We start from the raw sequence: 26284 nt of genomic DNA on the forward strand, positions 1-26284 counted from the left end.
GCCTCATTGTTCCTGTAGTCCATAAAATCCAAATGTTCAAAGTGCGAACACGTGGAGAAAGGACGGGTGGTGAAGAAAAAAGCGCTCTGACAAGTAGCACAGCTGTCGCCTGGCCGACAAAAAGACGGCAGCCGACGACCACCCAAGAGCACGTTTCATCTTGTGAAACCGCCAGGGAACTCGGCCGTTCGACTGGCGCGTAGCAGACGACAAGACAAGCGCTGGTAAAAATGGACACGAGATATTGGTAGCGTAGGCACGCCCCAGGGGTCTGTTATCTCACCGCTGCTGTTTAACATCATCATGATCCCGGTCGCCGAAGCGGTGGCTGGCGTCAAGGGCGTCCGGCATACCATCTATGCTGACGATATTACGCTGTGGACGACCGGCGGCACGGACGCCAGTATTGAGAGGAGGCTGCAGAGAGCAGTCTCGGCTATCGAAGAGCGGCTTGACGGGACGGGCCTGCAGTGCTCGCCATCCAAGTCAGAGCTCCTGGTGTACTCGCCTCGCAAGGCCGGCCGACCTCTGTTGCCCCCGAGAGAGTGCGATCGCCTGGTTCTGATCACTAAGACCGGTCAGAGAATTCCCGAGGTTCCTGAGATCCGGGTGCTGGGCATGCCGATCAGCAGCAACGGCAGCAAGGATACTCTGATGAAGAAGTTGGCGATCAAAACAGCAAGTACCCTGCGGCTAATCCAGCGCGTGTCGTCCAAGCAGGCGGGCATGCGTGAGGAAGGGCTCGCGAGGCTGGTACAATCCTTCGCTGTCAGTCACATAGCGTACACGGCGGCTTACCACAAGTGGTCGCAGGCGGACAAGAAAAAGATTGACACCATGATCAGAAGGTTGTACAAGCGAGCGTTGGGGTTGAAGGAGTCAACGAACACCGAGCGGCTGATGCAGTTGGGCGTTCACAACACCCTGGACGAGCTCATCGAGGCGCAGCTGGCGTCACCGCGAGAGAGGCTGGCGGGGATCAAGACGGGCCGGGCCATACTCGAGACCTTGGGGTACGGCTATCAGGTCACGGGAAGGCAGCTTCACGAGCTCTGTGATAAAGTTCGAGAAAACGTGCGGGTGAGTTTCATCCCGAAGAACGTACATCCAGAGCACAACCGGGAGCGGAGGCAAGCCAGGGCCAAGTACCTCATCGAGCAGTACAGCGGTGACCCGAGAACGAGATACGTGGATGCAGCAGACTACGGAAAGGGCAGATACGCAGTGGTTACCATCAATGCGAGAACGGGGGAAGTGTCCACGTCAGCGAGTATGCGGTGTGTTAATGCAACCGAAGCAGAGGAGATCTCCATCGCCCTAGCAATGGCCGTGCCGGGGTGTGGCACCGTCCTAAGCGATTCGCTAGAAGCCGTACGAAACCTAGCCAACGGCCGGATCAGTGACAAGGCAGCCAAGATAATCGAACGAGTGGTTGCGCAGAAAGAAAGAAGAGTAGAAGTAAGGTGGATCCCCGCGCACGCGGGTGAATGCTCTCCGAATACACCCAACCACGAGACGGCCCACAGGGAGGCGCGCGCTATTACTCATCGCGCTCCCAATGTGGAGAGTCGTCCCGAGTGCGAATGGTGGTCGGAGACCAAGGACTGAGCGAGAGGCTATGGCGAAACACTCAAGAACATGCGGCTTTCGAGACGGGCGTACCCGCCGCCACATCGGTCTATGGGTCGCGAGGAAGCAGTGTGGCTAAGAAGACTCCAGACAGCGTCGGTCACATCACCGGCAGCGTTACATCAGATGTTCCCGGATGAATACCCCGAGGCCCTGTGCAGTGTGTGCAAGAAGGGACCGGCCAACCGGTGGCACGTTATGTGGGACTGTGCCACCGAACCGGACGGTGCCAGTTTCGAGAAGTATCCAGCGAAACTTCAAGGAGCCATCGAGTCAGCCAGCAATATAGATCAAAAATGGGCCATCCAGCAGATCTTCACCGCGCTTGAAAGGCATGAGCTCCGGAAAGGAGCTAGTGCTCAGTAGGGCTGCGAAAGGGGATGCAACGTTAGGCCACGTTGAGGCGGAGCCGTAAATCGGCCCCCGCCTACTGCAGGATCTTTGTAAATAAAGTCTTTTCCAATCCAATCCAATCCTACTCTACGTGTAAACCGAACTTGCTGGGCACGTGCTAACGTGCATGCTTTCATAAGTCGAAATAAAAGTTTACCCGGACCTCATCGCAGCGCGAGAAATGCAGCACACGTGCAGCAAAAAAAGCACGCGCCGAAGCGGCGGCAGCCCCCGCGTACTCCCGCGGAGGGTAGCGGAGGGGAGAGTGCAGCGCCCTCCGGCGATCGTTCCGTAGCCTAGTTTCCGCTTCCCTGGTGCGCTATGATGTTGCCAGGGGCGTCATTAGGCGTGAGGTGGCCGCCCGCCACCCCTGCAAGCGAGTGGCCACCCGCGAGGCCCCGCGGCTCCTTCCCACCAGAGGGATAACCCAGACTGAGCGGTCCCTCCTCCTCCGGCTCCGCACCGGCTGCTACAACACAGCAGCACGCCTCCACAGGCAGGGCCGCAAGGCCACACCCACCTGTGCCCGCTGCACCGACCCCGAGACACTGGATCACATCATCTGCTCCTGCCCTGCGTACGCTGGTGCCCGGAACAAACTGGTGTCTGGGTACCGGCAGCTGGGGCTACCATCAAGCACCGCAAAGGACATCCTGCGTCCTAGGGGGCCCTTCATGCTGCACCGGGAGGCCTTCAGGCTGCTCCTCTCGTACCTCGACGAGACAGGCCTCAACACCCGCCCATGAACTGTAAAAATCAGATCCCACCGGCCATCCACCCCCTGTTAGCCCTCTTGTGTGCGTGGCTGTGTATGTGTGAGTGCGTGTGTGTGTAAATAGGCTGTAAGTAACCTGATAGCGTATGTATATAGTTTGTACATAGCCTTTTATACATAGTCTGTACATAGCCTGTTATCATACTTAATTAACAATTCCCTCTCACTCCTTCTTCCCCCGGCGAGACCTGTGCCCTCTACCGAGAGGCAAAACTTCGCCCTGTAAATATTTTCATATTAATAAACACTTTCTCTCTCTATTCTCGGAAGCATGCGAGGGGCGGGGGCTATGTGGTTTCACACCGGGCGCGTTGAGTGCCCAGGCTGGGGCGCGGGTCCGCTAGCGGCAGCACAGTGGCCGGGTCATAAATCGTTGGGTGGACTCGTCACGAAGACGTAAAATGTCAAAGCGGCGGCAGCGGCGGCAGCGGCGGCGACGGCTTTCTTTGAAACTGTAACACGTCTGGTTTGCTTTGGAGTAATTCGCGGATGACCGGAAACCGAGCGACAACTGGACATAAATACTCAGAACCGTTGGCCGAGGAAACGGGCATGGTGCGGCGGCGGTGACCTTTGGTAAACAAGCAGCGACACGCCGCAGGCGTTTGTTGGCATGTGGGTTTCGGGGAGTATAGGCCTTGTCCGGCCCTTTGAGGCCACTCCAGAATCAGTGTAAGAACGCTTCAGCCTTGGTTAGTTCGTTTGTTTTTCGTTTCACGGCTTCCGGTGCGAATCGTTTCTGAGTATTGGCGTCTAGTTTGCGTGGGAACGGGAAATGAGTTTGGGACAAGGGGTGGGCCAATTGCTTAACTATGAACTCCGCCTGTGGCGGCTGTGTGGCCTATGAATGGCCGGATATTCTTATTATGTGTCCTTCTCTGCCTCTTCGGTTCCGCCTTCCTTGGAGGCATGTTTTTTTTAATAAAACCAAGGCGTTTGTTGTAGAGAGGAGGAGAGAGCCCCACCTGATGCGGGCTCGTCTCTAGCTCTCCTCGAACAATGGTGCTGCGATGTCTGCTGTAACTTAGCTGTAAATATTGTAATAAAGTGTAAATTTTGTATCGTGGAGTAGACCATCGTCAGCTATGTGCCTTCGATCAGCGAGCCACCTTCAACATCTTCATCAACATCATCATCGACCGATCGATTCCATCGTATTTCAACTCCTAGGAACACGATCTTTCCCCTTGCTACAACGAGGTCTCAATGCCGAAGCATCACGAACTTTGCCGACGAAAAACCAACAAAAGTATCTAAAAATCTATGTGCGTTATTTATTTATTTAAAAATACCTTACAGGCTCTATTACGGAGCATAGAGTAAAGGGGGTACATAGTAAAGGATGCCAGTGGGTGACACTTATGCCACAATACAAATCAATACATTGGAACTAATAACAGTGGTTGCACAAATGACAAGGAGGGGTTTCAAGCAACAACAAGAATTTTAGAGTCGCAAAAAAAGCACAAAGAACAAAAACAGTATTGAAGGAGGTTATATAATGCTATTGAGATAGATGCATCATTAATTGCTCGCGAAAATTTTCATGATTAGTTAAATTGACAATGACTTCGGGTAGGCCATTCCACAGTACTATGGCACGAGGCAAAGCAGATGAATTGAATGAATTTGTTTTTCCAAAGATGCGTGTGATGCTTCGCTGATTGTGTAGTCGTTTAGACATGCGCAATGGTTAAGGTGCTCGGTGGGAACATCAGATATTAACTTTAAGCTGAGCTAAAACGAAAAACATCCACCCTCTGCACGCAACCAAGCCATGTACAAGGGTATGGTTAAGGGAGAACAACTCGAACAAATAACATATTCCTCAAAGAAATAAGATATTCAACTTGGTCCAGACAGGGGAGGCAGCTTCGACCAGCTCTTTCTCAAGATTAGCGCGAGCTGATTGAGAGAGCAAGGGAAGGAGCTGCTGCAAGTGGTGCTGTAGACTGGAGTTCTACTTTTGAGTTCCCTGCCGTCTCTTTACCCCATTTTCCTACCACAACTATTTCTCCCTCAACAAAGATCTCTGTCTCTCCCTCCCTCCCTCCCCCTCCCCCTTTCTCTCCCCTCTCTCTCTCTCTCTCTCTCTCTCTCTCTCTCTCTCTCTCTCTCTCTCTCTCTCTCTCTCTCTCTCTCTCTCTCTCTCTCTCTCTCTCTCTCTTCAAAAAAGGAAAAATTGTTCAGATCGGCCTGGACATTACAGAATGCAAATTTTTATACAATGACACTGACGTTTCCCAGCTAAAACTTACCAACACCTCGCATCCGCAATCTGTCGCGCTCACATTTTAAGCCACAGAGGTGCAGAGAGGCTTTGTCTCTCCTTCGATTAAAAACCCTCGCTTATAGAGTTTCTCTTTTCGATAACCTTTAGGGCTGGTGAAGCATAGATCGGAAATGCAGCAGCTGCGTACGAATACGCTCCGTGGGAGTCAAAGTATCGCTATTGCGCCTTACATCTTAGGATCGGAACGTAGATGTCTCTGCACTTTCTTTCTTTTTGTCTTTTTAGCCGCGGCTAATGTCTCGGCAGCGGCGACACACAAAGACATTAACGCACATAAGAACCCGATTTATCGATTAGCACAAGAACAAAGTAGCTTGCCGTAAAAAATAGCCCAGGTTTAAAAATTCTAAATCTAGCTAGTACGAGGGAAAGCAAAGACTGTGCACACAGTCATTCGGGAAAGTTACCCGCCACAGTGGCTTAGTGGGTAAGGCGCTGCGCTGCTGAGCACGAGGTCGCGGGTTGGATTCCCGGCAGCGGCGGCAGCTTTTCGGATGGAGGCGAAAAGAACCATCCACTACGGCGCGCTTAATCGCCTGTGCTGCGTCGGCGCGTTAAACCCTACAATCAATCAACCAATCGAATTCGTGAAATTTTGCCTTTGCTTGTGATTTAGGAGGATGCCGTCGTCTAGCTTTAGCTAATCATTGAATTCATCCTTTTTTTCCGCTGAAGAGCACGCGCACGCAGCCCAGTCAGCGCATGTATCAATCGTTAGACCCTTGCCTAGTCACTTTGTTCGCGTGCGCTGAACCGTCCGCACAGACGGCCCAGCCGCAAACAGTCGCTTCACCATCGCCTAGTCACGTGATACCACATGTGTCAAAGCTAGAAGCAAGCGAAGCGATAGGAAAAGCACAGCATGCGCACCTGTGGCTGAAGGTCATTGCGACGCGATGAGTGACCTTGAAAGTTGTAACTTCATTGATTGATTGTAGGGTTTAACGCGCCGACGCAACGCAGGTGATTAGTCACGTTGTAGTGCAGGGCTCCGGATTAATTCTGACCACCTGGGGATCTTCAACGTGCGCTGAAACCTCCTACACACGGATGTTCTTGCTTTTCGCCTCCATCAGAAAAGCGGCCGCCGCGGCCGGGAATCGAACCCGCGTTCTCGTGCTCAACAGTACAACGCCTTAGCCACTGAGCCACCACGGCGGGTTGAAAATGGTTGCGTAGTAGAGCTTTCGCTCTAAAAAAGCATGTGCGGTGAAGGGTAAACACTGGAGCACTGCGGCCATTCCTTCCATGAAGGATTGGTTCTCCGGTTTTCTTCGGTGTTTGGAGGGCGCGGATAAAAACGTCGAATGGCGTGCGTCAGGCTCACTTACCAAAGCTGTACGTTTGCCAAGCGGCCTTGTCTTCGATCTCAAGAATAACAGTGCCCAAGCAGGCATCAACACGTGAGATGAAAGAACGCAGTAACGACTGCCGCGTGGAACGCGTAGGGTTGTTCCAGCCGTCCGGCGGGAGCACCCCATTTGTCTAATAATTACTGTCGCCGTGCAAACGTCAGCTGCGCGAATTTACCTGCGGTGGACAAATCGATTTCTTCACACAGCTAACGTTCTCTTCGCGCGCACAATATTTTACAGAGCCTCCATGTTTAGACAAAAGAAACAAAAAATATATATGTCAGTCCCAAGCTTTTCTTTGGTTAAAATGAAGCGAGCCTGTATAAAAATTTCGGCTCGCAAGTCCTGCACCATTCTTATTCGTTTCAATGTGCCCATTTGTCGCCGCAGAAAGCGTTGCCTTATATTCAGCAACCAAAATTTGTTCTTGCGTGTCTGGCTCTTCTAGGTCGGCCTCATTATGACATACGTCTAAGCAGTGATGAAGCTGTTCCCCTCTATTGTTTTCGCCACCCGTCCGCTCCCGCTTGATTGTTTTGAGATTTCCCGGCCGGCAAGCTTTTATCAAGATTGAAGACCAACATGAACGTCCTCCTCGGGCTTACGCGTTGTTTTCACAAGCTCGTTGCCTCATCTTTCCTGGTCTCTCAAGGAAGATGGTTGCATAATGCTTCTATTGGTGCTTCATGTTTCGCGCTCCATTCGTGCAGCCCCAATTGTAAAGCAGGCCTAGTAAGAAATTTTAAGGGCATCTAGGAGGGTCTAAATATGCAAACAAAAAGAATTAAGGACGAAAGAGTTAGGAAAAAATAATTACTGGAATTCTTAGTCCCACCCTATGTGGCCTATGAGGTCTCGGGTAGATGCACCACTTTTGCTGCACACCCGCAATTCGGTGTATGAGAAGAAACTGCGGCCTCCCAAGAAAGCGACAAACCCCCGACGTTGCCCCTTGGTTACGATGGAAATAGGAAGAAACTCTTTTCAAAGTCTTTGTGTTAGATGATCGGCGCGTCGCTTTGTATTTAATTAAGGGACTCGGATAGGGCACAGCCCGCCTCATTGCCGCTGGTATTATTTTTTTGTGCGTGTGTACCATTGACCATGAATTGAAATCAAGGCTTTCAAGGCAGCCCTTCTTTCCCAGGAAGCAATTTTCGACCGTCTACGTGTAAAGGCAGCATACACAGGCGGTTACCTGTTCTGCCTACAGAATGACTACAAACTCGTTCTGGGCTAACCTTTGACCGACACAAACCAGCCCAACAAACTTTATTGGTATGTTCGTTCTACAGGAAACTCATTTCCCGTATTCTGCAGGACAGGGAGGACTTAAATCTCTGGCCAGCGATGTTCAGAATCATTTAGTACGATGGAATTGTTCGCCAAAGCAGCACCAAACGCTCATTTTTTTTTTCTTATCAGCGTGAGACGAGTACTTTCAAGCGTCAACTCATTTTCATTCGCTCTAAAAGAGGGCTTCGATGGTTTTCCCCTCGTTCTTCATGCGCAAAGCGCGTACTATTAAGATCCTTGTTATTCATTCCTTTTCTCATGCTTACCCTTTACCAAAGCTGTTCTTCCCCTCTCACAAGGAAGGCACCGAGGAGGTCATGGAATAAAGTCTAGGTTCTTCCTCTCTGTATGTTTTGGTAGCTGATCGAAGAATGTTATTACATATTAACTTGATCTGGTTTAAATATCCACACCAGGAAAAGATGTCAAAGCCGACCAGGAAGGTCGTAGGCAGCGCAAGCTTGTGAGCTCTGTTGTTAGCTTCCAACCTATTTGACTTCGGCTTCCGCTGGCGTTTGCCTGAACGCGCCCTGCTTCCCGTACCTCGCTAACCATCGCTCATATCGGATCTCTCCTTTGTGCAAATACACGAATGTTCCCACACGTATTGCTTGTCGTGAGCGAGCGCGGCTGCTTCGGAGTTTGTCTTTCCTCGGTTGGAACTGCAGACTCGCAGAAAGTGAATAAAGAAAACAATAGAAAAACAGGAGAAATAAATCGGGCGCCAGACATTAAATTAACTGTTCGCCCACTTGATCCACACGCTGAACATACTTCCCGGCATGAAAAGCGCTCACCGGAACAAGCTTACCAATTTTTATCCATGCGTGCGTTGACATTTGACGATGAAATTCATGTGTGGTCAGTACTGGCACTCACCATACGTTACACGACGGGAATCATGCCTAGTACATGGCCAAATTGGCGTCCAAGTGATGCACAATTTATTTAATTTTTCATGACATCCATGACATCCTAGGTTGCGGCAAATCAATCACTCATGTTTGTCAGATTAGGAGGAACTTGGGAACGCCCTCGAGATGCTGGAGGGTCACTGGGGAGACAGGTGTAACAGAAACAAATAAACAAGAAAACTACCGCCTCAGGCATGTTCCCTTAACGACCGGAATATCCTCACATCATTGTCACGTGTTCAGTCCTAGAAGGACTCTCATCAGCTCTCATATTTTCCTCTTTGTCATAGTGACGCAAACGCCACGGCCCGCATCCTCATCAGAGGTGCTACGAACAAGGTACAGCCCGAGTATACTTGAACGTAATGTTCATCAGCCGCTTATTATTTCAGATGGGTTGAAATTCCAAATTTACAGGACAGTACTTGAAGAAGCACCAGGTTGAGGTATTCTGACAATTATAATTAGACAAAAAGTGTATCGTTGCGTTCATGAAAGGGCCATGCCTGCTGCACGTAGCTTGCTGCGTACCCAGAGTGCCCGTATTGGACACAACCGTATTCTCTGGCGGTAGAGCTGCGTATGCATCATATGACGCCTAATATTCCGCCGGCTTCTCTCCGGAGGATACACTGTCATACTTTCTCAATCAGTCACTTCAATGGCTTCGCTCTGTCAAGTATGGACACAGAATTCTGTATAGCTTATGCAGATTACCTAGATGTTTCCGTTTCGGACAAAAGAAACGTTTTGGCGTTAATGGAGGTGAAAATGGAAAGAACCCATGTGTCAAAATGTGATCCCCAGGTGGTCAAAATTAATCCGGAGCCCTCCACTACCGCGCGCCTCATAGCCCAGGTGTAGCTTCGGGGCGTAACCCCCCCCCCTGTTCAAAAGAAAAGCTTTTTATTGGCCATCTGGAGCAGAGGGGAATGTCTAGAGGATTTCTAATGGCCTGGTGGGGTACGCAGCGTAAGCAATGTACAAGGCGTAACATGAGATCCTGAAGTGGTTCAGTATTTTGAGGTTCATGTATGTACATCGACAGTCGACATAGTGAAGCGCAGTGGCTTACTACGCTTAGAGATACGAAGCATAGAATGCCAGCTTGGGTGGGGTGGAAATTGGCTATATTTCCCTCCACTGAAGGGGTGTTTCCATACTAATTTATGTAATGCAGGTCCTTATATGCACGTGAGTAAAGTCCAAGCACGTCACAACGTTTGGAACTTCGGTATGGCGGTCTAGATAGTCGCCAATGCACTGCAGTAACCTTTCTTTCCCATGTACATTAATTTATTCATTGACTCGTTTATGTTTCTTCCCTTTTTGCCTAAATTGGCTAATCATTTTTTTTTCTTACTGTCATCATTGCAATGTCAGCAACCACGAGGCTGTTGACATTTTTAACTTTTTAGTGCATATTTTTGACTCGAGTAGCTGTTCGGGCTCTTCTAGATGAAAATCACTGGCGTATAAATCATACTTTATTGCTGTTCCCATTGACGTCTACCATATGTAACTTTTACATAACTGCATTGCAGCGACTTTTAACTTCTTATAAAATGTGGGTGTCTGGGTGTCTGTTACTGTAGCAGGATACGTCTTCAGAGGTTTCAGCGGTAGTCTGCCGTGCAAGAAAGAAGTAAAAGAATACCCGTGGCCGAACTGTTATGATTCCTGCTTCAGAACCAGGGAAGCCTGGGTTCGTTCCTTAGAGCTTCCGAGCGGGTAATAGCGTGTGTTTAGACCTGTGGCCCGGGCCGCATAAGCCGAGACTCGTGCAACACTCGCATGGGGAGGGACACATGGCGACAGACACTCATAAGGGTCTAGTGACAGCTATCGCTGTAACCCGTTTTCCGAACGCTGTTCTTATCACTTTCGGTGATTTTAATTTTCCTGCCATTAATTGGAGTGACCTTACCGTTCCACCAAGTGATGTTGAAGCGCACAAATTTTTGCAGAGTTGCCTTGACTTTTCTTTAACTCAACTAATAAGTTTTCCTACACGCTGCTCAGCAACAAGTTCGAATATCCTCGACCTAATTTTAACAAATGAACCCGATGCTTGCTCGAACATTAATATTTCTGATGGTCTTTCCGACCATGCTATTATTACCGGAAACCTGATTCGCCCACTTGTCGAAAGAATAACAACTAACAAATCGATTAGGTGCTATAACAGAGGTAACTTTGATGGCATAAATAATGAATTATCGGCCTTTTACGAAGAATTCATACATGGTCACCTCCAGCGCACCACTCAAGAAAACTGGTTGCTATTAATAAATAAACTTACTGGTCTCATCAACAAATTCATACCTGTCATCACTGTGAGAACCCGAAGCACGGTTCCATGGTTTACTCAGCAGCTCCGACGGTTGAACAACAAAAAAAAAAACGTTTATATAAACAGGCTGTCCGAACGGATACCTCTAACTCTTGGGCGAAATACAAAAAATGCGACAAAGAATATCAGTCGCTTTTAAAATCTACCCGCAGCCGTTTCTTTAACCATGATTTATCATCTATACTTGCAAATAATCCACGCAGATTCTGGCGCGTTGTTAACCCCAAATGTTATCCTGATATAGTCCTAAGCAATAACGATGGCGTTTCCGTTCCCACATCGCAATGCGCAGAGGCCTTAAACCAGGCGTTTTCTTCAGTTTTTACCAGAGAAGACGTTTCATCCGCTCCCATATTGCATAGTATCAACAGCACAGTCATGCCGGAGATTGTTATCAGTGAGGCGGGTATTCTGTCCCTTTTACAGAAACTGAAAATTTCTTCCACCTCGGATAATATAGGCTTTAATAATAAAATCCTCAAATCTATATCATTCAGCATCACCCCCTTTTTATGCGCTCTCTTTTCACAGTCTTTGTCTACCGGAACTCTACCTCAAGACTGGCAACAGCTAAAGTCGTCCCCCTCTTCAAATCGGGTGACCATTCCTCAAGGCTAAATTACAGGCCCATTTCCTTAACTAGTACCATTTGCGAACTCATGGAGCATATTATACACACTCAAGTCATAAACTATCTGGAACGTCACAATATCATCTTCAATTTTCAGCACGGTTTTCGCAAGGGATTTTCATGCGACACCCAACTTGCCGGTTTTGTTCACGACCTTCATACATCTATGGATGCTGGTTGCCAGGTCGACGCAATTTTCTTAGATTTCGCTAAAGCTATTGACCGTGTTCCTCACCACAGATTACTACTAAAGCTAGAACAACTTAACATTCATCCTAACGTTCTTGCATGCATAAAAGCTTTTCTTTCCTCCAGGTCTCAATTCACCTTTGCTATGAATGTTTATTCTTCCTCTTTACCGGTAACATCTGGTGTACCCCAAGGAAGTGTTCTTGGTCCTCTACTCTTCCTCGTTTATATTAATGATCTACCAAATTCTTTATCTTCACACGTTCGACTTTTTGCGGACGACTGCGTAATATACCGTAACATTTCTTCTGATTCGGACCGCTTAGCTTTGCAATCTGACCTTAACAAAATTAATCAGTGGTGTTCAACTTGGCTTATGTCGTTAAATGTTTCTAAAACAAAGTGCATGTCTTTTACTAACGCTGCTACCCGTTTTCCTAGTCAATACTCGTTGAATAATATGACACTTGAGTTAACATCTACTTACAAGTACCTCGGCCTCCACTTTCAATCGGATCTATCATGGCACCATCATATAGAACTCACTCTTGCAGCTGCTAACCGGTCTCTCGGGTTATTGAAACGAAATCTTAAACAGGCTCCATCGCACTTAAAAAAGCTTGCTTTTACCATTTTAATTCGCCCTAAAATAGAATACGCCAGTGCCATTTCGGATCCTCATCAAGCCTACATCGTATCAAATATTGAATCCTTGCAAAACAGTGCTGCTCGTTTCATTTACTCAGATTATTCTTCTTATTCCAGCGTCACTAACTTAAAAAACCGTGCTGAGCTAGAGGATTTGGCCCTTCGTCGGAAATATGCGCGCTTATCACTTTTCCACAAACTTTACAATCACCCGTCATTACATGACAGTTATTTGAACCCCCCTGTTCCATCTTTCCACGCCGTGATCATCCTAACAAAGTTAAGCGCCCGCTATCTCGCACACTTCGTTTCGCTCAGTCATTCATCCCGCGCACTATTATTGAGTGGAACAGTTTACCCGCACACTTTGCCACCGAGAAAGACTCGGCTAAGTTTTTAAAAAGAGCTCATGCGCGCTACGCTGAGCAACTAATTTTTTTTTTGCTTTTGTTGTTCTGTTTCTGTTTCGCTTTTTTTAACTTTTTTTAACTATTGTATAACGCCGTGCAATTGCTGCCCGTATTCATGGTTTGCGTTTTGTTGCAGTTGTTACGTTGCATTGTATCTTGTTGTACTGCTTTTTTTCTGTTTTCTTTTCCTTTTTTTGCTGTTGTAGTTTACACACCATGTGGTATTGCCCCCCCCCCCCCCCCCCCCTATGTAATACCCTCTTCTAGAGGGCCTTTAGGGGTAACCTGAATAAATGAATAAATAAAAAAAGCACCCAATTTGTAAGTCATGTCCAAGCATTTCAAAATTGTCGTCCGAGTGCTGACAGCTTGAATGGCTCCGCAAAAAAAAAGGGGGGGGGGCGCACGCAAATGAGGGTTGCATGAAAAAGAAAGAAGAGAGGGAAAACAATAAAGCTGAGGTACGCCTCTGGACACAATAGTCGAAGCGGACGGATAGACCGTATGGCGACAGCCGGGAACGTACGCGGTGGTCCGAAGTACTATTCACGGTGCGCTCTGACGTAATACGGCTACGACTGCTGTCTAATGTTGGCTTTGCGTGCAATGCCGACATCACGACGAGCGCCGGCCGTGACGTGCGAGCGATTGGAGGGGGCAATTTGAAAGTCAAGCCTGCCGGCGGCCTTGGACATCGCGGGAGGGACTAAACGGAGTAGAACGAGGAAGGGCCAGGGAACCGGCACAGACCACGCCACCACTCGCGTTGTGGGTTTTAGTTAGTGAAAGTCCGCAGCAAGGCTAATGCAAAAGAGCGAGAATATGGACCCATTCGTTGTTTCTTGATGCTTCAAAAACAAGCGCAAGTGAGCTGTTTCGGACATGATCTGTTGCGCACGAACCGTCCCTGTGCCGAGTAAATCATGCACGGCTACACGTTGTGTACAGGGAGGGAAAACGACACTCGTTGCAGGGGAGGACAAATGCTTGGGAAGAGCTTTTGTTCAGCGAAGCATGTGGTGTACTCGCCAGCTTATGCTCATCTGACGACTTGCGTTCGGCGCGCGTGAATACCCCTCAGTGACGTCATGCTACCGCTGCATACGCACACACTGGCGGTAAGGAACGCCGAGCCAAAGTTGATATGTAAGACTGTAACGTAGTAGCTTTCTTTCTATTTCATTGTAATCTTTGGGGCAAGCGACAGATAGATTTTATGGGCTGAAGCATTTTTGTCTGCGAACAAAAAGCCTCCTGCCTTTTAAGCGCCAGGTGTTGGAAAATGAAAGTCCCGGTGTGTGTGTACTATTAGCACGCGGTCATAACCAAAGGCGGGTGCCATTCAAGATTGATTTAGAACTCAAGCCTATATACTTTTCAAGCTGGGATATGCGTTTTGACTAGATAATTGAATTATAAGCACCATTTAAAGAGAAAAAAAAAACTATTTAGACATCAAGTTCATGCGCTTTATTACTTGGATAGGCATTTTGAGTAGTAGGTCAATAGGATTCATTTTCGAAATCAGTACAGCCTCAGGTAAATAAGTAAACTTTTATCAAATGTTTTCTGCTGAGCAACTCGATATGAAACTCTATCGTGCAGTGCTATCGCATGCAGATTTCGTCCACTATACAAGCCGACATGCACGCGATTTCTGTGCGGTACAAATGTAATTACTTGAACCAGAACCCTCCGAAGATAGGTGGTATTACATATACTGGAAAATTTTTTTTCTCCCTTTGCCTATGAGCAGTACCTGATTATCAATTGATAGACAGGGATAGTACAGCACGAGGTTCCGGTGTGTTGTTAGATTCTAAACTTCAGTTTATAACTCGTGTCAACTACATAGCACGCACTCCTCGTACTCAGGGTGCATGTTCCAGCGCAACACAGGAATTCTCAGGAGAACCATGGTTTTTGGACTTTTACAGAATCGCATATATGAGGAGGGACGGTCACCGAGTTTCTAGTTAACATAGACAAGATGACGTAATCCCTAAAGCGAACATTTATTGGCTGACATAGCTTGACGAGACGGGTGGACAATCGAATAAATAAACTCAACCAGTTAAAAATGAATTAATTTCAGTATACAAATAATTTCATTCAATATTGACTTTAGTTGACGCTACAATTCGCACCAGCTCTGTGTGGTCGTTCCAGGATTTTCTTTAATAGAATGTAGGACGCCAGATATATTTCCACTGATACCTGCGAAATGCCAGCTTTGGACAAATATGAAGGATACTTGTGTTTTAAGGTCGGGGCCAGGCTATGCCGACCATTTTCCGGCAACGTCATAATTGTTCACGTCACATGCACGGCAAACATGTTGTTCGCTTTTATTTTGAGTCACCATTGCCGCCGATGACTTTTTTTATTCGTCTAATTAGTGTTATGATGGCGAAATAATCAGGTCTGTCAGTTGGCTGTACAGTTTTCTCTCGGGAATTGCTATCTTCCTCCGAGTATAAATCCGGCGTTCGGCTACTCCCGCCTTGTCTCGTGTAATAGCGCGACCTTGGTTTAATCTACTTCGACGCTGCACTGTTGACAATCCAAACTCGCATTCGAGAAGGGCGTGAAAGAAGCACGACTTCCTGGACGCCTCACATTTGGGGGAGACATTTCATGATCCTTAAGGTGGCGTAGAAGGTCCGGGAAGTGCTACGGCGTGAGTACATTGGCCAGATGAGCGATGGATACAAATACAGCGACTAGGATATTTCTATCTTGACAAAATAAATCTGGAAGAACAAAGTAAATAAAGCAGTGATCCGCTTGTGGAAATGGGACAGGATTGCGCCTGCAAGGCAAACATACTTGCGAGAAGATGAGACAATGCTCCCTGAGGAAATTATTTTGGCTCACACCTGTCCTTGGAATTAAAGGTTTTTGGTGGATTTGCTGCATAAAACATGGATTTGCGTAGCTGCAAATTAGTTATGGTACATGTACTTTATGGCGATATGGGTTAGGATTATTCACCGTCAGTATACGCGCGTGCTGCCAGAGTATTGAGAGAAACGCTTTAAATTGGTGTAGGTTCCAGCTTCCCGCTCCCTAAGATTTCACGGGAAGGCTTGCAAGTCTTAATGAATGTGCCAAAAACGGTGAACGTTTTCCGACAACCTGGACAGGAATACTTAAGTCTTGTTTTTTCGTTAGTTTAGTTTAGTAACAAAAGGCATGGCGTCTACAGTCGGACTGCCCTGCTTTCGGCACGAATGCCCGGTATCTCAATTTAAGGGAACCCGTAATAGTACCAAGGTACTTTCACGTGTAGTTGAGTCGAGATTCCGATAGCTTACCGGATTCTCTTGCTGGCAGCAAACAACCTCTCCGACCTCTCTGTCAAAAATAAGACCAATGCCCACTTGCACGCTCATTGTCTGGCTTGCACGAGTGGTACCACTGTTAAAAGAAATTAAGGTTCTGCGCAGTTGCAGCGACACGAAGGCACGGGAACGTTTAGAGACCTATCATATAAGAAAGATGTGATTGAGCTGCTTTTACAAATTGTTGTGTTTGTAGAAAGTGCGCATGAGCGACCTGGTAACAAGTGTACTTATATTTGCGTGATCTGTCCAACAAAAGGTATTTGAGAGTATGCGATTGTCCCGTCCTTTCTGTATGTGCTGTCTTTTTCGCGCAAAGCCCGCGTTTATTCACCAAGATGCACCTGCTCGCCCAACAACAAGTTCTTCTATACACGAGAACAGCGTAAGCTATGGTACGTACGAACCATACGCAGCAGCCGAAGACCTGCATACTACAGAAACTTCTTTTATTTTCAGTTCGTGCATTGCGCTTGAAAAGTGTGCCGAGAATTGTTTCATCTGAGACTTGTTCATAAATGTCTTGTTTGTTGTGCGCCCAAATTAAGGATCACGGCCCGCAGCCGTAGGTTGTCCGTCTTCTATGGGTTTACAAGACAGGAGTTGGGGCCTCCTTTCTTCAACTAGTGAATGTGATGAGTGGACAAATATTTGGCCGCATTTAAGTGCAGTGATACTTTAGGGGCCTGGCTTATCGTCGTAGCTCGTCCGCAGTCACGCGGCGTCACGCACCAAAACAGAGGCTTCGAAAAATACCCTCTTGTCCCTTTATTCAGTCTTCCGACCAAAAGTAAAGAGCCTACTTGAACAAGAGGTTTATGTAGGCTCAACAGTTCAAAACTCCTGCAGCTGCTGGCACTTGAATTACATGTCCCCATTATTTACGAAAAAAAAAAACTGCAGGCACATTTGAGGCAAAATATACGTAATTAACGGGCAGTCCCCGCGTCCATTTAGTTAGGAATGCTTATTGGGTTGGCTTTTACGATAGCAAAAACAAGTGGCCACTGAAGAAAAAACGACGCGTACAAAATGGCGCAGAAAGGCCCCAGCACACGCGAGATGAAAGCAAGCACAAAAAGTCAGGACAACATAACTCCCGCTCGTGCTCTTCAAGGCAGAAGAAGAAACAAAACATAAAGAAAAGCATGCGAGCTGTCCCAGGAGAAGGCGCGCCAGCACTGCAAAGGCGGGAAAAATGATTTGCACTAAATAAACCTCCGTGCAATTCATCAAGAGAGGAGTGAGACAGGGATGGGAAGAGCGTGAGGGGTGGTAGCGAAGAGCAAAGAATGGCGCCGCAGCCTCTATGGCAAATCTGCTTTGCACTTCCAACAGCTTTCATGTTGAGTGGAACTGCTTTAATTTTTCAAACCGCTCGTACCTCGTCTCTGATTTGATCGCAAAGGGGAATACGTTTCATTTTTAAGTGCGGAGCACTTTAGGGGCACCGGGATGTCGCCAGTCCAATGTCATTGGCCGTCACGCACCCTGGCTGATACCGAAACCAGTCAAGAGAGGGTGTCACTCCGTTTCGAAATCGACCCTGCGAACAAAGGAGCCGGTCTTTCCCACCATGAACGCGGCAGTTGGCACGGTACAAGCCACAGCGGGCGCTTGCTCGCGAAAGACAGCAACGCCGGAGGGCCGATTCGACCAGATTCGACTGTGCGACAACGTGACGCAGCAGCCAAACGTCAAAGAAGAGAGGAAAATCCCCAGCTTCGTCAGACAGCAGTCAAGGCTCAACAACCGCGATGGAAATACGCATTGTCAATCAAGAGCCAAATGGTAATAAATGTACTTATGTAGACAGCCTAAACCATGTTTAATGTCATTACTAAATGTACTAAACTTGCGGAAAATCAACTCTTAAGTCAACCTAAAGTAACTAAGGAAAAGAAACAATGGATAAATACAACAAGACAAAAGAAAGAAAAAATAAAAACAGCAAAACACAGAACAAGAAAACCTAAGCACTGAAAAAGAAAAGCAACACACACAAAAAACAGCAAAACACCGAACCAGAAAAGAAACCCACCGAAAAACAAGAGCAAAACACAAATAAGCAGAAGATAAACACAAGGTACTCACAACAATAACACAAGGGAAACTCTGGCGAATCACTCCTCCGCACTTCCGACAGCTGACACGTTGAGTGTAATGGCATCATTTTTTTCACTTCAACATCATTTATTAGGCATATGCGTCAGGATAACCAACTTCATCGTTAGTGTTTAGTGTCGCCTTCGTAAGCTTTCTTATTGCATTTTTTACTGTTTTTGCTATTCTGATTCTCTGGCATACAAATGACCATTAACTTTCACCCAATATACCAGCTTTCACTTCCGGATTCTATAATCGCAATCCCACGCTTCAATAACCCAATTTCAAACACTGCGCGTAGCTTTAAGGATGTCGAGATCCAACTCTGAAGCCTCTACTAACCATTTTGAGCTGCTGTCTTTCCTGTACTAGGAAACAAAACGAGAAGGATGTCTCGAAAATCGGCATTGCGCATTTCCCCACGTCCCTGGTGCAAGGTGGGATTCTACATACAGATGTTCAAAGCCCAACCATACAAGAAACCTTTGCTGTGTTGTAACTTGCATAACCTGAGAATTAAATAACCAGCCTGGAGGGCAGACCCGGATACATTGATGCCTTCTCATCAACTGCGATAGCCGGTCTGTGAATGAAATACGTCCCAGTTAGCATAGTGTCAGGATAGGCTTTCACTTTGTTCCTCGTTATTGACGCTCTTCCATGCCGTGTATGGTCAGTCAGGTAAGAGGGCTCGCCTCTTCCCGTCCCCACTCTACTTAAAGGGACACTGAAGTGATATGTAAACATTGCGGGATTACTAGCGCAAATTGTAGCCCGGAGTCCCCAGGCCATGTTTAGACCACTCTAGGCGCGTTTACGCGATTTTATTTAGTCGAAAAACTAATTCGAAAATGCTGTCCTCCTCTCTTTACGCTCGCCCATTTTCTGTGGCGTTTTCGTGTGACGTCAGGAGGGGATGAGCTGGCAATTAGCTGCGCCACGGCTGCGCTAGTGCACGGCTCCCCGGCCGACAGAGTCAGTCGGCCCAGCGTTTCGTCCGCCGGCCGCCGGCGGGTCGTCGCAATCAAGCAGGTTAAAAAAAATTGCTTGGTCGCAATTCGTTCGCTTAGTTGAAACGAAGCCAGGACACGTTTGTGAATGGAAGAATGTGCCTTTCTTTACTTGGTTTGTTTGTACACTGTATCTAGCTCCAAGTCAAGGTCGCTTCACACAAGCGCTGCACAAGCGCACATGCGACGCTTCGCTGACTGGTACGCCAGTAGGAAAATATAAGGCCTCTTGAAGGCGGGAGAAGAGTCAGCGAAGTCAATATAGGTACTAAGGAAATAAAATCAACTGATATTTTTACCGTACAGCGTAAAACTAGGGCGCGGGAAGCACTTTTTTGCGCTGGGCGAACAAGCACAGCGGTCAGCAGCACGACTACGCATCTGCGAACGCTTTTCCGTCTACGAAATGCAATTGCTAGACGTGAGCTACTGTGGAAACTCGGGCGACGCTTACTGCACGATCGCAGTACAACAAATAGTCACCTAAGCTGCTTGAAATGCCAAAACTAAATAAAAGTGTAAACCGGTTGTACAATATATACCCTAAAATAACTATGCCTTCGCGTCCCGCTCCGTGGCTCAGTTGTCTGGGGCGCTAGGTATGTCAACGCAAATGTTTTGAAAGTCACGAGTTCGAATCCCCGTGGGTACGTGCTTTTTTTTTGTAAGTTAACTTTTTTGTTTTCCGCCGATGTTTTCTATATTGAGTTCCCCTTTTTTTGGGCCGCAACGTTCATGGCTACACGAACTAGTTCACAAAACGCGCGCAGGCTGGCACTGGCGCGCTAGCGAGTTCTCGTTGGCGTGCTGTTGCCATAAGCACCGACTGCTTGCAGGCAGTGGGCACAGGCCAGAATGAACAGACCCTTGGCCTGTGCGAACACGCTTTTTACGATACAGGCATGAGGGAGGCAAGCTCCAAATATGGGGGAAAAGCGCATGACATTTGGGCGTCTGCGGGTACGCGGAGGGCGTTCATGCACTGCGTAGGTCTCGGCTAGTGAATGCTACGACTACAAGCCGTTCTGGGAGGCTTATCTTGTGCATTTTACAGCCGACAACATGGCAGAAGCGCGGTACGATGATTACTGAGATATTGAGAATGCCCATCCAACAACGCCATTGGTTATGTTTTACAGAACCGAAACCGAAACCGAAACTTGTGTGATTGCTAACCTTGGGCATCGTCCAATCACGGCGCCCCTCCTCCCAACGTCACAGCCTTAGTTGGTGCGGCCGCCGCAAACCGCGCATGGTAGTTTTTCTTCTTTCGCGCTTTGTAAAATAATTACCGATTTGTCAACCGGATAAACGCTGAAAAGTGTGCTAATTTGAGCCAGTCTACGCAGTGCAAGCAAAAACGGGAGCTTGACAAATTCACTTCAGTGTCCCTTTAATGACAAGTACCGTGTTCTTCTGAGACTCCAGAAAGTTCCAACAGCCGGGATGGCGCCCAAGCGTGTCCCTTACCACTTAGGCTCAAAAGGGAAAACAGGCCATCCGCTCGAACCCTTACCTGAGCCGCTACGCAGTTGAAGAGCATGAGGAAAATTCTGAGCGGCAGCTTCGCCTTGTACGACCGGTGACACCACAACCTATGCGCTCCGGCCGTGACACTGATGCCAGAAAAGATGAGGTAGATGTTTCCTGGGAGGAAACAAAGAGGTAGAACAAACATAAAAGCGGCTCCAAGCCGCGAGAGAGGAGCAGGAACTCATTGTTTATTTGCGCTGTTACCGCATACGCACTGCTATTCGTTCCCGGCATCAATATGAATGGTGTTTGTCTTCGTATACGAAACCTGGATGCAATACACCGAGCTGCTTATGCCTGCTTGGCGTATGCGGACGGAAATTGTTCGGGACGGAAAGCTCGCTGCGAAGGCGAAATGACTGCTTTCCCTTGAGAAACAGCCAAGGATGTTGGCCATCAGCGGAATCTCTCTTCGGACAGGCTGTGTTTGTCACATCAGACTGGTGTCATGCTACAGCCAGAGTTGACAGAGCGTCGTCCTATGCCGTCTGTGGTCACGTGCAAACTCTGGGAGACATTAAGATAGAGAGGGGAGCTGCGCTGTGAGTCACGTGAAATGCGTATAAAGCTGTCTACAAACACTTCCCAGTGTTGTATACGCTTATTTCGAGTACGCATTCCTGTCTTTCGTCGCCAACAGCCTTATTTCAAGTTTATTTCTTGTAGTGTTCAAATAACGAGTAAAGCAGTTGTGAGACGCCACCAACCAATGTGCTTTGATTTAGTTTTACAAGACAGACAGCTGTACCTCTACATGACATTTCTCCTGTGACGACATTGTCTCACTTCAATTCCTGAAATACAAAAAAATTACAAGCCTATTCCTACTCAGGGTAGCTCGCTTGACAGCTTGCTTCACTCATTTAGGCACCTTTGTTAATGCACCATTATAGTTTAACGGTAACACCAACTAAATATTCGCGTATATATCTTGCTCGTGCACATGGTAGTCGTGAAGTCGATACTATCTTTTAACTGCGTTTCTTGCCAACTGCGCAAGGTTCACTCAAATGGCTGTTCCGAAAAAATAATATGAGCATGACGTAAATACCTAAGGGTGGTGTGTGTACTTAGCAGAATTCTCCGGCCGGCAGGATGCATCATAACCATAGCCAACCCTCGTGCCAACTCGCGAACGTTTGTAAACCGTCTCTTGCCGCTCTCTCCGCGCCGCCGTTTGTTCGCGGCGCCTGGCGCGAGGCTGACTTCCGCACTTTGCCAACATGGCGCTTTGCAACGGAAACCGTAAATTCTGGTACTCTTGATGTGTGGCGTTTATATGCGTCAAGTTAACCCTTTCGGCCCTGGTGTCCTATATTTAGGACATTAACCAAAAGTCCTCTAGCAATTTGAGAAGAAAACGAAAACAGATAGTTTTCTGGGAAATAGTTCTTTAAGGATGCCCCTTCCGATTGATATAACTATTGTTCGTTTTTTGCTATAGCTCAACACATGAAAAAGGAAGGCATTGCAGTGAAGACCAAATTGACGTCAGGGTGACTCCAAGGACTGAATTCATAGTTAGTTTACATGGCTGTCAATCGAAAAATATTTGCACTACTACCATCTTCAATTTTTGTATGTGGGTTAAGTTCTTTCCAAAATTTCGGAAAACAAGCAAAAATATTTTTTCTACTCGACTTTAAAATTTTAATTGCCTAATGAACTAATTAGTTGTCATGCCTGTAGATTGCTAATTACATGCATCACAAGCTCAGTTTTTGTTTGTAAACTAATAGGGTACAAATAATAAAGAAAACACATAGAAAAAATCTTTCCAGTAGAAAGAAAAAATTCAGGGCTGAAAGGGTTAACGTACGACCCAGTTGGATATCCTGTATAGCCACGGAAGGTATTTGTCATGGCTTGATAACCCTCGGATCAATCAATCAATCAATCAATCAATCAATCAATCAATCAATCAATCAATCAATCAATCAATCAATCAATCAATCAATCAATCAATCAATCAATCAATCAATCAATCAATCAACCAATCAATTAATCAATCAATCAATCAATCAATCAATCAACCAATCAATCAACCAACCAATAATTTCAATACATAACATCTTCACGGGATCCTGAAAATCGCCGACCTGTGAGGTAGATCGCACATTTTTTCCTTCACTAAAGAAACGTCGGCGTTATCTTCTGTACTTCCTCATTAATCCAGTATTTATTGCTTTATTATTTTCTGCGTACGTGCGTACGTGCGTGTGTGTGTGTGTGTGTTTGTGTGTGTGTGTGTGCGTGCGTTTATGTGAATGTGAGTGAGTGAGTGAGAGAGAGAAACAACCCATAATTTGGCGGCTGCTTGCTTTTCCTTATACCAGGATCTAGCCTGAACAAGCGAATTTACCTTTCGACGTCATATTATAAGTCCGGTCGTTGCTCTCGGCCGGCGGTCACCACATGTTCTAAGCCAACTTGCTTGGAAAATAGTGTTCTCTCTCTCTCTCTCTCTCTCTCTCTCTCTCTCTCTCTCTCTCTCTCTCTCTCTCTCTCTCTCTCTCTCTCTCTCTCTCTCTCTCTCTCTCTCTCTCTCTCTCTCTCTCTCTCAGGGGGCCCTCAGCAGACAAGCTCAATGGCCGCGCTCAACTGCCTTCAACTGCAACTGCTGTTTTTGTTAGGCAGCTGTACGTACCAAAAATGTGCGACTGCCACGTGCTGTAAAACATCTCATAGAAGCCGTAGATGCCGATGATGTGTACGAGAGAGATCTTGAACACGTTCCACCAGACGATCTCGATCTTGTACTTTTTTGGAACCTGCTGCTCCACGACCTCGTCCGCTGGCGGTGTCGTTTTTGCAGAGGCCGCCTGGTGTCTCTCGATCAGTGTTTCGGTCTGGGGAGCCATGATGAAGTCGACGTGAACTGCTAGACAGAGTAACAAGACAGGAAGCATGGAAGTTATCAGGAAAGTCTGGCCGTTACAATTCCTCCAAACCACTGTCCCTCCCATTGCGCCCCCTCTTTTTTGACGGCTCTGCCAACAAAATGAAAGTTTAACCCCAAGCCCATTGTCCTTGTGGAGCCACCTAAGGCCCGTAAAAAGTCCATTCAACCCAGTACGCAGTTCGCACTGCGCACTTTGACCCCGACAGCACCAGCTTAAAAAAAAGGAGGCTCGGTTATACAAAAACATACGTACGTACATAACTGATTGTCTTAGTAACCTTCTCCCGGACTTCAAGCAACTATTCCAGTGCTGCCAAGACGCACCCAAATGACCAATGGCCCTCAGTGAACAAGCCACCGGGTGTCGTGCGGACCATTGTGGTAGCTAACATACAGTTCGCAACTCGCCACTCTTCGGGTGTCATTTTAGCAACTTCTATGAGCCTTGTGTGGCAAAATGGCGCATTTGTCGCGCTAATACAGTTGAATTACAAAGCCCATTTTAAACACAAAAAATATGAAGAAATAGAAGAAAAAGAGCAACGCAGGAGTTGATGCTCAAATTTAGTTGTAAAACTTTTCATTATGACCAAACTCTTACGACTGCGTGAAGTGCAACCTTATAATACAAGGCCAGCTTCGATACAGCTTCGATACAGCTATGACGCTTTTTCGATACCGGTTACGCTTCGATACCGGTTCGATACGCTTTTTCGATACCAGCCCTCCTCCTGGCTACCTGTTGCCCTGGAAGCAGGTAATGCCAAGGCCTTGTCCTGATGCGCACGGAGTGGTCAGTGCCATCATTGTCCACACATAGGCTGTATTTTCCGACCAAGACGACCAGTAACAACACCCGTCTGTGCGAGATATCGACACAAGTTATTCAAGTCCGCTATAAGTACATGTCCAAGCTCCTGTCAAGAAGCTGTCATCAGTTGCACCACGTACGTGCGTGTAAGAGGGCAGGAGAGGCAGTAGCGATCCCAGAGATTGGTTTTGGGGGGAGGGGGCGAACTTTTTCTGGGGGGGAGGGGGCAGGGGGTTGGGGTGGGGGAATAAAGGACCGCTCCCCTTCTTGCGCCAGTTCTGCAGAGGAGGTGATAACCATGCAGGCGTATGCGCGTATGCGGTGTGACCCGCTTGCGCACAAATCACTTAGCGACAGATCACTTTCTGGTGCCCCTCAGGCGATTTAACGGCTGGCTCGAGCCCGCATTTCTGACGGTCGCAACACGTTTGCGGCCTCGCCCAAGAGGGATTTAACCTCACGCAAGTGGAATGCTTAAAAAAAACTAAAAATAAGCAGCTGAGGACCTCATTGGGGGGGGGGGGGGGGTCGCATCCTTAGCGCCGTTGATCAGACCCCCCCCCCCCCCCCCTTGAGCCTGCTCTACAACTGAAGACATGAAATCCCCGCATTTTTCGCATTTTTTTTCTTCGGAACTCCGAGTAGTCGCCTCTTCCTTGAATGCACTCATACACATTGTCCTCGATTGTTGTACTGTACGCAACCGGCGTCCGCAATGAATATTGAAGGTTGGCCGCTGAACTCGCACAGCTCGATGGGCGTGCAGTAAGCCTAAAAATACAGGCTGAAATGACTGATTTTCAACGTTAGGGCATCTACTTGCGACGTCTAAAGAACGCCGAAAAGTTCCAGAGCCGAGAACTTAGATTACACAGCCGAGCATAAAGTAAGGAAAGAATGAATGCCACCGGAGCGTTCCTTTGTGCCCGAGCAGCGAGGATGAGTATTGGAAGTGTTATAAAAATGAAAGAAGTACTGCAAGGTCACTGCGGCATTTTTGTCTTTGACTGCGTGCACGCCCGTGCTGTTTGTTTTGTTTGTTTCATTCTGCAAAACAAAGTTGCACGTGCAGGATCACGAGCACTCGTTTGCACTGGCGGCTACGCGCTCCTGGTCGCGCAATGCAAACAATCGTATAGTGCTTTCTCATTGAGAAGTCCCTATTCGCTAAGGAAAGCACCGATGACGAAATGGCCAAGCGCAGTCGGCGGGGGGCTTTTCGCAGAAGCGTGCTGTCGGTCACGGTCATCGCGATGTCCTCAGGCGGCGTGCCTCAAGGTCGCGTGCGAGGTTGTCGCTTTTACCGTTATAGCTGTGTTGCAACGTGCGGGGGCCACCAAGAAAGGTTTCCCTGTTTGTCCTCGGCGCAGCTCACCTTGCCTGCTGTTGTCGGTACTTGGCACCACCGATGACGAAGGCATGGCACATTCATAGCCAGTTGACAAGTTACGAATGACGCTACTCATAAATCGTTCAAGTGCTATCACTAGAATTGAGCAGCTGCCTTTGAATAAATAAATTCGGTGTCGTTATTGACACTCGCATAAATTTTCGCGTTTACTTGCTATATCTACAGGCGAACCTGCACTGTTTACTGAACTGTTTTGTCTTAAGCGATTGAACCAGAGAAATTGTATGTAGGGCTCGGATATATACGGCACTCGCCTATTACAGCTCAAAAGGATGAATGTA

The 26284-nt window shown here is 47.5% G+C and overlaps 1 protein-coding gene across 1 annotated transcript in view; it reads right to left on the reverse strand.

Annotated features, from left to right (window-relative positions):
* Nucleotides 1–23740, reverse strand: part of LOC144157751 (stearoyl-CoA desaturase 5-like) — a 42928-nt gene extending 19188 nt beyond the window's left edge. Inside the window, exons 1-2 of the mRNA XM_077688524.1 lie at nucleotides 23527–23740; nucleotides 20863–20993 (exon numbers count right to left, since the gene is read on the reverse strand). Coding sequence (XP_077544650.1) covers nucleotides 20863–20993; nucleotides 23527–23740 — 345 coding nt within the window. The remainder of the gene's footprint in view (nucleotides 1–20862; nucleotides 20994–23526) is intronic.
* Between the last annotated feature and the right edge of the window lie 2544 nt (nucleotides 23741–26284).

This window comes from Haemaphysalis longicornis, unplaced genomic scaffold (genome assembly GCF_048455015.1).
Source record: "Haemaphysalis longicornis isolate Haplotype H1 unplaced genomic scaffold, Haemaphysalis longicornis Haplotype H1 scaffold_1, whole genome shotgun sequence".
Lineage (NCBI taxonomy): Eukaryota > Metazoa > Arthropoda > Arachnida > Ixodida > Ixodidae > Haemaphysalis > Haemaphysalis longicornis.